Raw genomic sequence first — 14,058 nt, forward strand, 5'->3', positions numbered from 1 at the left:
GGAAGCCACTGCTAAGGACAGGCAACAAGCAGAAGAGACTTGTTTGGGCTAAAGAACACAAGGAATGGACATTAGACCAGTGGAAATCTGTGCTTTGGTCTGATGAGTCCAAATTTGAGATCTTTGGTTCCAACCACCGTGTCTTTGTGCGACGCAGAAAAGATGAACGGATGGACTCTACATGCCTGGTTCCCACCGTGAAGCATGGAGGAGGAGGTGTGGGGGTGCTTTGCGGGTGACACTGTTGGGGATTTATTCAAAATTGAAGGCATATTGAACCAGCATGGCTACCACAGCATCTTGCAGTGGCATGCTATTCCTTCCGGTTTGTGTTTAGTTGGACCATCATTTATTTTTCAACAGGACAATGACCCCAAACACACCTCCAGGCTGTGTAAGGGCTATTTGACCATGAAGGAGAGTGATGGGGTGCTGTGCCAGATGACCTGGCCTCCACAGTCACCGGACCTGAACCCAATCGAGATGGTTTGGGGTGAGCTGGACCACAGAGTGAAGGCAAAAGGGCCAACAAGTGCTAAGCATCTCTGGGAACTCCTTCAAGACTGTTGGAAGACCATTTCAGGTGACTACCTCTTGAAGCTCATCAAGAGAATGCCAAGAGTGTACATAGCAGTAATCAAAGCAAAAGGTGGCTACTTTGAAGAACCTAGAATATGACATATTTTCAGTTGTTTCACACTTTTTTGTTATGTATATAATTCCACATGTGTTAATTCATAGTTTTGATGCCTTCAGTGTGAATCTACAATTTTCATAGTCATGAAAATAAAGAAAACTCTTTGAATGAGAAGGTGTGTCCAAACTTTTGGTCTGTACTGTGTGTGTGTGTGTGTATGTATGTATGTAGATTTTCTTCATTCACTTAGGAAAATCCGCACCAATTAATGCGGATTGACCGCACGGATTTGCCTGCGAACACCTGCGGATTCTCTGCGCATGAATTCTGAACATGTGCATGTACTCTATGGGGGCATACATAGTGATATCTTTCAGGATACTGTCTTATGCCTGACGTTGGCCCACATGTATTTTTCTTGGATGATATGAATGTAAAACTTTAAAAGGGAATGTCTTCTATAGTAGAATGTTGTGGGCATACTCCGTGACCGCCTCCGGAGGTCCTTGTATAGGAAGGAGGCGGAGAGGAGACTATATGTTATACAGTGCTCCCTCAGGATACAATATTTTCTGTATATAATTTTCCTGACCCATTGTGAGTTGAAACCAGACTCCACATACAATGTCTCAGACCCCGATCCAACCAATCCAGGCCACTTATCTGGTACAATAGCTGGATTAGGTACTAGGTAGCAGCTATTCCTGACTGTTATATGGAAGGACTTGTTTTATCTGTCTAAGGCTACTTTCACACTCGCGTTTTGGGCAGATCCATCATGGATCTGCATAAACGGATCCGTTAGAATAATACAACCGCATGCATCCGTCATGAACGGATCTGTTTATATTATCTGTAACATAGCCAAAAGGATCCGTCATGAACTCCATTAAAAAGTCAATGGGAGACGGATCAATTTTCAATTGTGCCGGATTGTGTAACAGAAAACGCATCCGTCCCCGTTGACTTACATTGTGTGTCAGGACGTTTGGCTCAGTTTCGTCAAGCGGCAGCGTTTTGGTGTCCGCCTCCAGAGCGGAATGGAGACGGAACAGAGCCAAACTGATGCATTCTGAGCGGCTCCTTATCCATTAAAGATCTTGAAAAATTCCTTTTAAGTATTATTTTTTTTTTTTATTCCTGGAGAACCCCTTTATAGAATTGTTTTCTCATCTTGGGGCTTTGGAGCTTACTTACTCAAGTTACAATGGTTTCAACATACAATGGTTGTCCTGGAACCAATTAATATTGTAGCTTGAGGGACCACTGTTTGTGTGTATGTATGTATGTATGTGTATAGATAGGTAGGAAGGTGTTGCGGCCGCCTCGTCCCGACTTGGCGTGAAGCTACCAAGTACCATCTCTTGCTGTGGCGCACCTGGTCCATCTACTACAATGGTTGCATTCTACATTTTTCCTTATAGTTTTTTCGATATATGGAGCAGTGTAAGCAGATGGCATGGAGATGACCTTCTTTTCAGTTATTAGATATTTAGAGTGTACTCCACTTGCCGTCTTCTCTCTCCCCATGAGCTGGCTTGCAGACTAAAATATTAATGATCTACTTTCAGGAATACTTCAGCATAAGTGGTTGTGTTTCACATAACCTACTGTACGCTCTCACAGGAAGTATTTGGCCATTGGCGAGCGGTCTGATGTAGGGAAACATTCAATAAATATAATCGTCCTTGCATCTCGCAGTGTTCGGAGCTGACACGGCTTTACTTATTAAAGATCCCTATAGGTAATTGATGTCTGCGGGGAAGGGTTAAGTAGGGTTGTTTGGGTATAATCCGGATTGAAAGCACGCGGCCGTCCCCTAGTTTTACCTTTGTACCTTTTCATTGGATTAAATCCTCATCCTGCTATCTTTACATAATAGACCCAGTTTGCTGTAAACCAAGAACATGTCATTTGGTTTGTGAAAAGTTGCCCGACAGGATGCCAGCCACTGTCCCACCTTGTGTCATCGATTTGCTGTTGGCATGGGCTAAGCTTTGCTGTAGGCTTTTTTTTTTATTATTATGTTTGTCTAGGCCGGGGATCAGCAACCTCCAGCACTCCAGCTGTTCTGAAGCTACAACTCCCAGAATCCTCCTTTCACTTTTATGGGAGTTGTGAGAATAGCGGAGTAACTGTGCATGCTGGGAGTTGTAGTTTCACAGCAGCTGGAGTGCCGGAGGTTGCCGATCCCTGGTCTAGGCTATTGTGCTGGGCTCTTCCAGGGTGACTGGATGGTCATGGCATTTATTTATTTATTTTTTGACAATGCCCTTTCACCATGGGGAGCAGGTGTAAAATGTTGGGCTCATTTACTGAAGACCAGTGTTTCACACGCCGGTCTTAGTCAAAACCACACTGGCAGAAGATCCAAACGATTTAGGGTTCATACACACAACTGTATGTATTTTGCAGTCAAAAAAAATGGATCTGCAAAAAATACAGATGACGTCTGTGTGCATTCAGTATTTTACGGAACAGCTGGCCCTTAATAGAACAGTACTATCCTTGTCCGTAATGGGGACAATAATAGGATATGTTCTATTTTTTTTTTTTTTTTTTTTTTTTTTTGGGGGGGGGGGGGGGGTGGAAGGAACGGGCATATGGAAACTGAATGCACACAGAGTAAAGGCTCTTTCACACTTGCGTTGTTCTTTTCCGGCATAGACTTCCGTCGTCGGGGCTCTATGCTGGAAAAATCCTGATCAGGATTATCCCCATGCATTCTGAATGGAGAGAAATCCGTTCAGGATGTCTTCAGTTCAGGACCGGAACGTTTTTTGGCCGGAGAAAATACTGCAGCATGCTGCGCTTTTTGCTCAGGCCAAAAATCCTGAACACTTGCCGCAAGGCCGGATCCCGAATTAATGCCCATTGAAAGGCATTAATCTGGATCCAGCCTTAAGCTAAACGTCGTTTCGGCGCATTACCGGATCCGACGTTTAGCTTTTTCTGAATGGTTACCATGACTGCCAGGACGCTAAAGTCCTGTTTGCCATGGTAAAGTGTAGTGGGGAGCGGGGGAGCAGTATACTTACCGTCCGTGCGGCTCCCGGGGCGCTTCAGAGTGATGTCAGGGCTCCCCATGCGCATGGATGACGTGATCGCATAGATCACGTCATCCATGCGCATGGGGCGCTCTGACGTCATTCTGGAGCGCCCGGGAGCCGCACGGACGGTAAGTATACTGCTCCCCCGCTCCCCACTACTACTATAGCAACCAGGACTTTAATAGCGTCCTGGCTGCCATAGTAACACGGAACGCATTTTGAAGACGGATTCGTCTTCAAATGCTTTCAGTTCACTTGCGTTTTTCCGGATCCGGCTGGTAATTCCGGCAAATGGAGTACACTACGGATCCGGACAACGCAAGTGTGAAAGAGCCCTAACTTCCGTTATTTCCCTTATAGACTTCATGCACCCACGGCGTGCCCACAGATGGGCATTACAAACTATTTCATATTCTGCTATATAGAGCCTCTGTAGTATGGCATCCACAATTCTCACCAATTCTGCAGGAATTGATAAAAAAAAAAAAAGAAAAAAAAAGGTGTTCCTAATAGTCGTGTATAGGCAGCCAAAGTTAGTGGTTTGACTAGTAGCAGGTGTGTTTAAGTTTAAAAAAAAAAAAAAAAAAAAAAAAAAAAAAAGGGGTTGTTCGAGTAATGGAAAAAAAAGATATAGCACTGTAAGTCTGATGGTCAGCAATATATAACTAAGCTAAGCAAATATCTATTTCCTCATTTCCCTGGTTCTTTTCTGGCCCTTTGTTTACATGCAATAAAAACAATCTCTGCCCCTCCTCCTGCTCTGCAAAGGGAGTGAATACAAGAGCTGCCCTGAGTGACATGTCTGCCTGCTGGGAGACTCTGCAGCATGTTGTATGTGTAGGACTACAAGTCCCAGCTGTATAATGACACTGCTAAAGCCTCATGCACACGTCTGTGAGAGCAGGAGCGCGCGGTGTCATTGGTTGCTATGACGCCATGCGCTTCCTGTTGCCGCCGCAGTACAGTAATACACTGGTATAGATAATACCAGTTTATTACTGTACTGCGGCGGCAGCAGGAAGCGCACGGCGTCCTAGCAACTAATAACGCTGTGTGCTCCTGCTCTCAGAAGAAATCCAGGCCAGTATCACACGGTCCGTGTTCCACGAACATGTGCATGAGGCTTAAGGGAGTGAATACAAGTGCTGCCCTGAGTGACATACTCAGCAGCATGTTGTATGTGTAGGACTACAAGTCCTAGCTGTATAATGATACTGCTGATACACACAGGATCTTCCCCCTACCTGCAATGCTCTGCAGAACTTATCTTTCAGCTCCTGTGCCCAGCATTTGTCTCCTCAGTCCTCACTGCCTGCAGCTACACAGTAAACACTTCAGCCCTGAGTCTGTACAGCTGAAGGGGTTAAGAACAGGGCCGGGCCAACACAGAGGCTGGGGAGGCTCCAGCCTCAGGACGCAGGCCAGTCTGGGCGGCAGGCAGGCCAACGACCACGTCGCTGCCGCGCCTTCCGGAGTAGGGTAATGTAACGTTACATTACCCTACTTCGTGAAATTTCCCTACCTCCTAACTTCCGGTCGCACTGCTAATGACGTGAGGAGGCGTTCCTGAGTTTTGACGATCTGCGCATGCACAAACGGACAGTTTATAGAAAATCTCAGCGGAGTTCAGCTGCACACCGGGACACTGCGCATGCGCCGGAGAGCCTCAGTAGGGAAATATTACCGCCCAGTGCGCAAGCGTGGCTAACTCCGGCCGGCGGATGCGCAGTGTCCTGGTGTGAAGCTGAACTCTGCTGAGATTTTCCATAAACTGTCCGTTTGCGCATGCGCAGATCGTCAAAACTCAGGAACGCCTCCTCACGTCATTAGCAGTGCGACCGGAAGTTTGGAGGTAGGGAAATCTCACGAGTAGGGTAATGTAACATAAAGATAATGATTAATAACAAACATACATATCTAAAGGGGGGCAGGGGGGGTGGCGCACTTGGGCAGCTCAGCCTCTGTTGGTGGTGGACCTTGTCCCAGCCCTGGTTAAGAATCCTGGGAGAGAGCAATAAGCAGCAGCCGGCAGTGCAGGGGGGCGTGGCCAGCACAGTGATGTCTCTTGTACAGATCTCTCAGGCTTGTGCACAAACATTATCAGAGCAGGGAGAGAAGCTGACATCACAGGTCTTGTGACCCTCAGTGAAATCTGAGAAACCAGCCACTGGAGATAGTGAGTTAATTGAAAAGCTGTTACATTTGCCTAGTTAGAAACATAGAATAAAAAACTCGGACAACCCCTTTAAAGGGGTTTTCCAGTCCCATGTATTATATATATATTTTTTTTTTACATACAATTTTTGTTATTTTATAAGCTATGTGAGTCACCTTACCAATCCTCTGCCGCTACCATTTTATTACTTCCTGGATTTCCAGCCTGTCTCCATTTAGTAAAGAGATAACTGCGGGCAGCCTACAGCTGGCGCTATGCGAGGGCTCGGTGCCATGAATAGACCTATACATTCTTGGCACAGTCTGGAAAACCGCATGGCAGAACTCCTCGACCACATGCACTACGGCGCGGACTCGCATTGAAAGCAATAGAAGGCGGTTTCAGCAAAGATTCGGCCCGGTTTCTGGCACCAAATCCACTCTAAAACCTGTGCCCAAAAAACTTCCTCTGAACATACCCTTAATCTGTGTCCAGCAGTAATCTAAATGGTGTCATCGTATCCACACTACAGCTAGTGATTGGCTGCAGAGGTCACATGTCGTGTGAACACGTCGTCCCTGTAGCAGGAGAGCCTGGTGTGGGACGATCTATGGCACCAGAGTGGCAGGGCAGTGGTAAGGGGAGTGTTACTCCTTTTTATTACCGGATGTGACTGCTGCAGGCAATTACTCGCTGTAGACATAACTCAACGCCAATGATGTCACCACTGCATTAGTCACATGTCGTACGTGACCTCACCATAGCTGGGTGAGCAGAGATCTATGGTGTGACTAGTCTGAACATGGGAGCAGCAGGCTATTATACCATTGTTATGTTACGGTTATAAAAAATTATTCATGGGGCAGGACGACACCTTCTAAAAATCCTCATGAGAAAATATGAATTTTAACAGAAATCTGTACCAACTCTTGAGAAATATTTCAATGAAGCAAAATCGATCAACATTTTTGGTTAATTGTTCTGTCCGACAAATTGTACAGTGCAGGTCCTCCTGTCCAGTAAGGCCCCTGAGAGACTTATGGCTGACCTTCATTTTTATGTATCCCTTCCTTTTGCCATCTAGGCGAATGTCCATTACCATGACCCTTCCATATGTTCTTGCATGAGTTGTGGAGGATGTGTTTCCTGCATCAACTCCATACAACCTGGCAGATCACGTAGCTGGGTTTAGTTTTACTTTCAGATCTAATATTCCAAAGATTTCATTTCACTTTCCCTCTTACTGAATATGTGAAGGCATATGAGGCATTATACTTGGGGTTTTACTTATCAAAACTGGTGCAAAGAGAAAATGGAGCAGTTGCCCGTAGCAACCAGTCGGATTTTAGATGTTACTATTAGGCAGCTTTTGTGAAAATGAAAGAAGCAATCTCATTGGTTGCTCAGGGGTAGCCGATCCACCTTTTTTTGTGTGCATTCATTTTGGTAAATTACCCCCGTCCTCTCCATGTTATCATTGAAATAGCACAGTAACGGGCAGAAAATTATTAGGGCCAGCCTAAATATCCAACCCTGTCAATCATGTGGCTGGTGAGCGCTTCTTCACCTGAGTGGACAGCTCCCCACAGGTGAGGAAGCCCTGCTGGTGAGACAAATCGATTTGCTCATCTCTACTACAGAGGTTCTCTGAATCCATGACCAATCAATGCCAAATAAATTATTAATTTCATGTACTTGAATATTTTGGCCACGTTTATTAGATCTTAAGAGTACCTCTTTAAATCTTCATGGAAAGCTCTACCTCCATTTATAGGTGTATAGGTTTGCACATGGGTAATGCTGATGAAACCTTGATATTGTGACTAGTTTTCTAGATTTCCTGGTATGTTTTTGTGGGCATTAAAGGAGCTATCTAGTTGGGTTTTTTCCCTCCCTGATTAGGAGATACCATATGTTCTTTGTTAAATGTTTACAGAAACAGCTTTCCCTAGAAGATGTGAGGCGTTGCTGGTCTACCAAACATTGCTAAACTTCAGCCTACTCCATCCCCTCCCCCACTTATCACTGCTTGGTGTTTTGCATTTTATACAAACATCTATTAGTGGATGTGGAGTTACTGTATTTGCTCATTTCATGCATTTGACATACATGGTAGGTTTGTGTCTGGTTACGTCTGGAATTGTTGTAAACACAGTCGTGTCCCACATAGTCACTGGATGTCTCCAGTCAAAGGGTCCTCTTACACAGTCTGGTTTCAGCTAGTTGAAAGGACCAAACTGGAGAAGATCAGGAATAGGCTTTCTTATGACTACTCGTTTGGCGATTATTGACCCATAATAAAGGGTCTTGAGTTTTTGGATTCTTTGAGCAAACGTTCATGTTTAATTTTGTGCATATGCTTCATAGCTGTTTTCAACTTGTTGATCCTCAACAAAAAAGTGCCCCCAACAACTTGCCATAAGCTAGCCATGTATTGGGACTGCAGTGTTTTTTTCTTTTTTTATGACTTGTCCTTCATAGATGGACTGTTGGGTTGCCATCTTGTCAATGACAAATTTAAAGCAACATTTCAGACAATGTGACTGATTAATCTGTGTGGTAATCAAGTCTGGCCTTCTATTGATTGGATGCATATTTTTCATTTGACTGGGCAGGTCCATTTTCGATTGCGTGCCACCTCTTTTTGTTTTACTGAGGACAATTTGGGGAGTGGAAGATTCTTAATGCGTAAAACTCTATAAACTCTTATTTTTCCTTTTATTTTTAACTTTTCTGTATTGCAATGGCACCAGTGGTCATCATTTTGGCTTTGACCATCTGGACACTTGCAACACTTTTCCAAAGTCAGTGTAATACAATTGGTCGTATGTTACATGAACAACTGCATAGTAGCTTGTAAATTGTTGCTTCTGTCCTTCATTGATAGTTTTCTTTTTGTTGCAGCATTCCCCATCGGAACCTTTTCTTGATAATTCTGTGCCGGATATGACTCGACTTGGTGGCCCCAATGCTCCTTTAATGTCCACAGAAGACTTTTTACCATCAATGCAGTCTCAGCCTCAGCAGAAAAAAAGGAAGAAAAAAAACAACCACATTTCTGCGGATGCTAGCAAAGGTTTTGGTCCAGAAGGTTTCATGGGAGATAACCCAGACTTCTCAATTGAAGGAGCACCAGATGGGAAGAAAAAGAAAAAGCCCAAGGTTAAAAAAGAACCGAAGGAGCCTAAAGAACCCAAAGCAAAGAAAGAGCCGAAGGAACCCAAGGCTCCTAAACAGCCTAAAACTCCCAAAGAGCCGAAAGAGAAAAAGGTGAAGTCCACCACACCAAAAGCAAAGACCAGCAAGAAGGCAAGGTAAGCACAAATGTTTGCTCTGGTTAAAGGATGAAATGTGGTGAGGTCTAGCCACATCCTGAAGTGGTAAGACAAGTCCCATAAACGGTCTACAAAGATCTCTCCTGAATATGCTTGTTGGTGAACTTTAAAAGGGTTGTCCCATCTCAACATTTACGGTCTGGTACGCTCTCTTGTCAGTGGGGCCCAGCTCTTGAATAGGGATGGGTCCAGTGGTGGGACTCGCACCTGTCTGTCATTTAAGGCATATCCTATTAATATGCCATAAATTTCCTCGATGGGGGATACCTCTTTATATAGAGGCCAGAAAGAGAAGGAAAGTGTTAGAAATAAGGCTTTTGGTTAACCTGGAACCAACTGATTATGTAGTAGTTGATTGTAGATGTCCGTAAGATCTGGATTATTAAATGATTGCTGGAAATGTTTTTAGGCTGAACCTATTTTGTTTTTCTGCACTACTGCTTTATGATAGTTCTGAGATTTTTTTGTAGATGTCCCCTTGTTGGGTGGTTGAGAAACATGTGAACATGGCTTCATAGTTCTAAAACGCTTTGTAAATGTATTTTATTACCAGTACTGTTTTTTTTACAGTCTGTATTATGGTTCAGAGCTGTATTCACTACTCCACACACCTCAGAGCTGAAATCTCTGTGCAATGCATATAATCACGGGTTGCTTTCTATCACCTGAATCTGTCCAGTCGAGTGTTAGAAAAGCATCCTTATTGCATTATAGCAGCTGTTAGGCACGTGTCTGTGTTTTTGGTGATCAGCCTTGTTGGATCTTTCCAACAGCGACCAGCAGAGCTGTGACAGCAGCCCTGATCTAAAATACCGCTAACTCAATGTGTTTGAAAATTTACACTATTTATTAGGTGACTGACCTGTATAAATTTAGTTCTAAACTGGTGCTGGAAGGTGGACTTGTCCTTTAAGAACCGTTTTATTGTAGCCAGCACTGTAGCACCAGCTTCTAGATGCTTGTTGTGCACATTGCACTCCGGTGGTATTTGCCGTATGACACATGTTCAGGTGCGAATAGCAGTTGCCAGTACTGTATTAGAAGGTACGGTTAAAGTCTAATTTTGTGTACTCCAATTTTGAAATGTTTTCCAACTACGCAGAATAGTTTTCAAACATCTGAACCTGTTTTTCAAGCTGTGGCCTGCGTTGGGAAGTATATAATTTCCAGATGGAGGCACAGTCTGAAGTACCTAATCCAAATCGGCTCTGAAACACTGTTTTCATTAGGATTAAAATATACGTCAGATTAGTGTTAGAATTTACAATGCTTTCTGAGAATTTTACAGTTTTCAGGGTTCGTGGGAAAGCCTTTTACTGTGTCTGCATGTTGTGCTTCCTGCCCTTGAAAGAGCAATCCTGCCATGTGTGTTGGCATTGAGGGACACTGGCCGCCTCTGTGTAGGACTGGCACAATTGGGTTCATTGACTAAGAAGAAAACACATTATTTGCCCCCAAAAGTGTTTTTTTTTTTTTTGGGTGGATGAGGAGGGGGGTCATGATTTTTTACATAAAAACCTTCTATCCTGGACATGTCTTCTGTCTGGGCTAAGTGAGCTAGTCACAGCCATAATTGGCTTATGTTGGATGTATGTAATGTTATTCTGAAGACAGCAGATTGGGGTTGAAGGATATAGCATGACATCAGTGTCTGATTTCGGGGAGGGAGCACCGCTGGGTCCCCTATTAGTGCCTGGAATGAAAAGGTCACAGTCCAGTTTTCTCTGATACAATGCCACCTGCTTTTAATAGCGCTGATTCCCTTCTTTCTTGGCATCATGGGCGTCCTCCAGGTCAGATCTTGACAGAGCAGACCTTGTTTACATTTCTTTAAAATACTAGATTTGTTACTGTGCAATAGCAAGGTGTTGTAAAGTCTTTTACTTCCTGTATTAAAGGGGCTGTCCAGGAGTACGATCAGACACGTATATAGGACGATGCCAGAAACGGCCAATGAGCAAGAATAGCGCCATTTCTGGAGGAAACAAAAATCCAGGACTTTTTTTTTTTTCTAGTCCTGAGCACAACCATTTTTAATTTTTTTTTTGTGACCCTTGTTAATTATTACTAGCATACTTTTACTGATACAAGGTCACTGTAGCAAGCTGTATGGCAGTGTGGGCTAGTGGTAGCCACTGGTTGATCAAATGCAGTGAGGAGAACAAACTGAAATTACTAGACCCTGAGCACACCGAGGCAGATTTACTAATCCTATACCTGGCATAAGCTTAGACCGACTGCCTAGACCTGCACCAGATTTATCACGGGGGCTCAGGCTGGCTGATACATCTGGTGCAGGGATGGACACTTTTCTCTTGGCTGGCTTAGATTGAGACAGAATTTTATGGTGGCACAGTTTGAGACCTTACACTACCCAATGTTTGAGCAGATTATCGCCAACGCTCGTTCGTCTGGTAGTAGATCTCTCATGTGGTCACCTAAGTCGTCATTCACCAGATTGTGCCATCTGAACAGCACTTTGCTCTCGGCAAGAAAATGATTCCCAGCAATTGCTTGCCACATGGCAGTGGCTTCTTGATCGTATAACCGGCACAGTGCCATACCGTACGTTATATAGCGGCTGCGCAGCGAGGCCCATTTACTGCAGTGGGCCTGAGCTTCGCAAATGCCAGTGGACCAATGGATGTGACCTCACAGACCAAAGAGGAGGCCACAGCGCCCGTCTAAGTGCCATGACTCCTTAAATAGCTGATCACTGGGGTTGCCAGGAGTTGGACCCACACGATCAGATATTGATGACCTATCTGGAGGATAGATCATCAGTGTTGTTAAGGACAAGGGGGTGAGGGCCACTCTTGCTTATTTCTGGCTAGCTATGAAATTAGCTTGCACCAGCTACTATTTTGCGTTGCCATTTAAAGCACAGACTATTTATGGGTTAATGTAGATTATGTGGTTTTGGAAAGCTGATTTACTGTTGGCGCGCCTATTCATGTAAAAATGGCTGGAGCTGTTCCTGTATCATTCTGTAAAGCAATGTCATTAAGAGTTTCCTTAGCTCATTTCATCACTCCGGATGTCTTGACTAATCAGTTTGGGAATGACTTATGTAATACTTCAGTCATCACTCACCGGCTCGTGTTCAGGGCCATAGAACGGTGATTTTTTTCCCACTCTCCTATAAAACTGCTTCCATCATAATACCAATGTATGCAGTTTTAATGCACGGAGTGCAATAAAATGTATTTGTACGGCGCCACTTTTTTATTTATTTTTTCTTATTTCTTTGTCCTGCTCACTTAAATGGCCGCACATGCTCAGTTTCATCCTTCAGCTGCCTCCTGAGCTGTGATAGGGAGAGAGCTACTCCATAAAGACACGCCTCCTAAGAAAGACACTCCCCCTTGAGCTGTCAGCTTGATATAAATTGGCAGAGCAATGAATGTGGAGATCTCTGGATCCATGTGAGGTGCAGGGCTGGTTCTAGCTTCTTTTAGAAAGAGACAGTCATGTACTAGATCATGTATATTCCTTTTTTACATTAATTATGGAATAACCCCTTTAAAGGAAATTTGTTGCCATGATCTTGGACTAATCTGTAGTAATAAATGGGTAATATTGCAGATAAGTCCAGATTGGCATTTTTTTTCTTTTCTTCCTACCCCCCTGTCGGCACTCAAAGCTGTACTGAAATACTCAGTCGGGAGTCGGGACTTCTGTGCTATGTTAACATAATGGAGAGGACTCTAACCTCCTTAGCTCTCCTTAGTGGTAGTTACCGGCAGTTACAATTTTATCACTAAAAACAGTCCTCCAGACTCCCCCTTTAATAAGGCTCATCCCCCTCTGTATCTGTGTGGCAATTTTGTGATTATCTTTTTTTCCCACTGGTTCAATATCTGTACTTTAAAGGGCATGTGTCAGCAGATTTGTACCTATAAGGGTCCATTCACACGTCCACAACTGTTTTGTGGTCCGCAAAAACACGGACACCGGCCATGTGCGTTCTGCATTTTGCGGACCACACATAGCCGGCACGCTAATAGAAATGCCTTTTCTTGGCCGTGGCTGCGGACAAGAATAGGACATGTTCTATTTTTTTTGTGGGGCTGCGGAACAGAAGTGCGGATGCGGACAGCACGTGGTGTGCAGTCCGCATCTTTTGTGGCCTTGTTGAAAATTAATGGGTCTGCACCCACTCCGCAAAATTGCGGAATGGATGCGGACTCATTTTGCGGATGTGTGAATGGACCCTAAAACTGGCTAACCTGTTACATCTGCACTTGGCAGCTATCTTGGTCACATGTTCATATGTGCCCGCATTGCAAGGAAAGTGATGTTTTAATGTATGCAAATCTAGGAGCAACGGTGGAGTTGCCATTACACCTAGAATCTCTGAAACTGCTGACTGCGGTGCCCTCTTCACTTTGAATGACTGGGCCAGGCAGTGTACACATCATCACACCTGGACCTGTCAAAGTGGAGAGGGCACAGCAGTTGCAGAGAGAGCAGAGCTTTTTTGGTGTAATGGTAACGCCCCCATTGCTCCTAGAGGTTCATTTGCATATATTAAAACATTTTTCTCAGCAATGCGGGCGCATATGAACATGGGACCAACACAGATGTCTTCAGCTGCCAAGTGCACATGCCACAGGTCAGCCAGTTTCATAGGTACAAATCTGCTGACAGATGCCATTTAAGAAAGTAAGCAGCACAGAAATGTGGATCTGTTTAGATGGCTCAACCTTAAAGGGGTTGGCCAGCTTTTTTTAAAGTTTTTACATTTCAACCCCATGCTGCTTTACTTGTGAGCTAAAGCCATACTTACCTGCTCCGTTCACTGATCTTCCGGTGCCAATCAGTAGACTTCCAGATGGGCAGGGTCACGTGCACTGCTGCAGCCAATGGCTGACCTCAGCG

At 44.3% G+C, this 14,058-nt stretch overlaps 1 protein-coding gene across 2 annotated transcripts in view; it reads left to right on the forward strand.

Moving 5' to 3' along the window:
• Positions 1-14,058, forward strand: part of CHD7 (chromodomain helicase DNA binding protein 7) — a 92,748-nt gene that overhangs the window by 21,649 nt on the left and 57,041 nt on the right. For both annotated transcript variants that reach the window (XM_044292752.1, XM_044292753.1), the window contains exon 2: positions 8,747-9,156. In XM_044292752.1, coding sequence (XP_044148687.1) covers positions 8,747-9,156 — 410 coding nt within the window. The remainder of the gene's footprint in view (positions 1-8,746; positions 9,157-14,058) is intronic.

The sequence above is a fragment of the Bufo gargarizans genome, chromosome 5 (genome assembly GCF_014858855.1).
Source record: "Bufo gargarizans isolate SCDJY-AF-19 chromosome 5, ASM1485885v1, whole genome shotgun sequence".
NCBI lineage: Eukaryota > Metazoa > Chordata > Amphibia > Anura > Bufonidae > Bufo > Bufo gargarizans.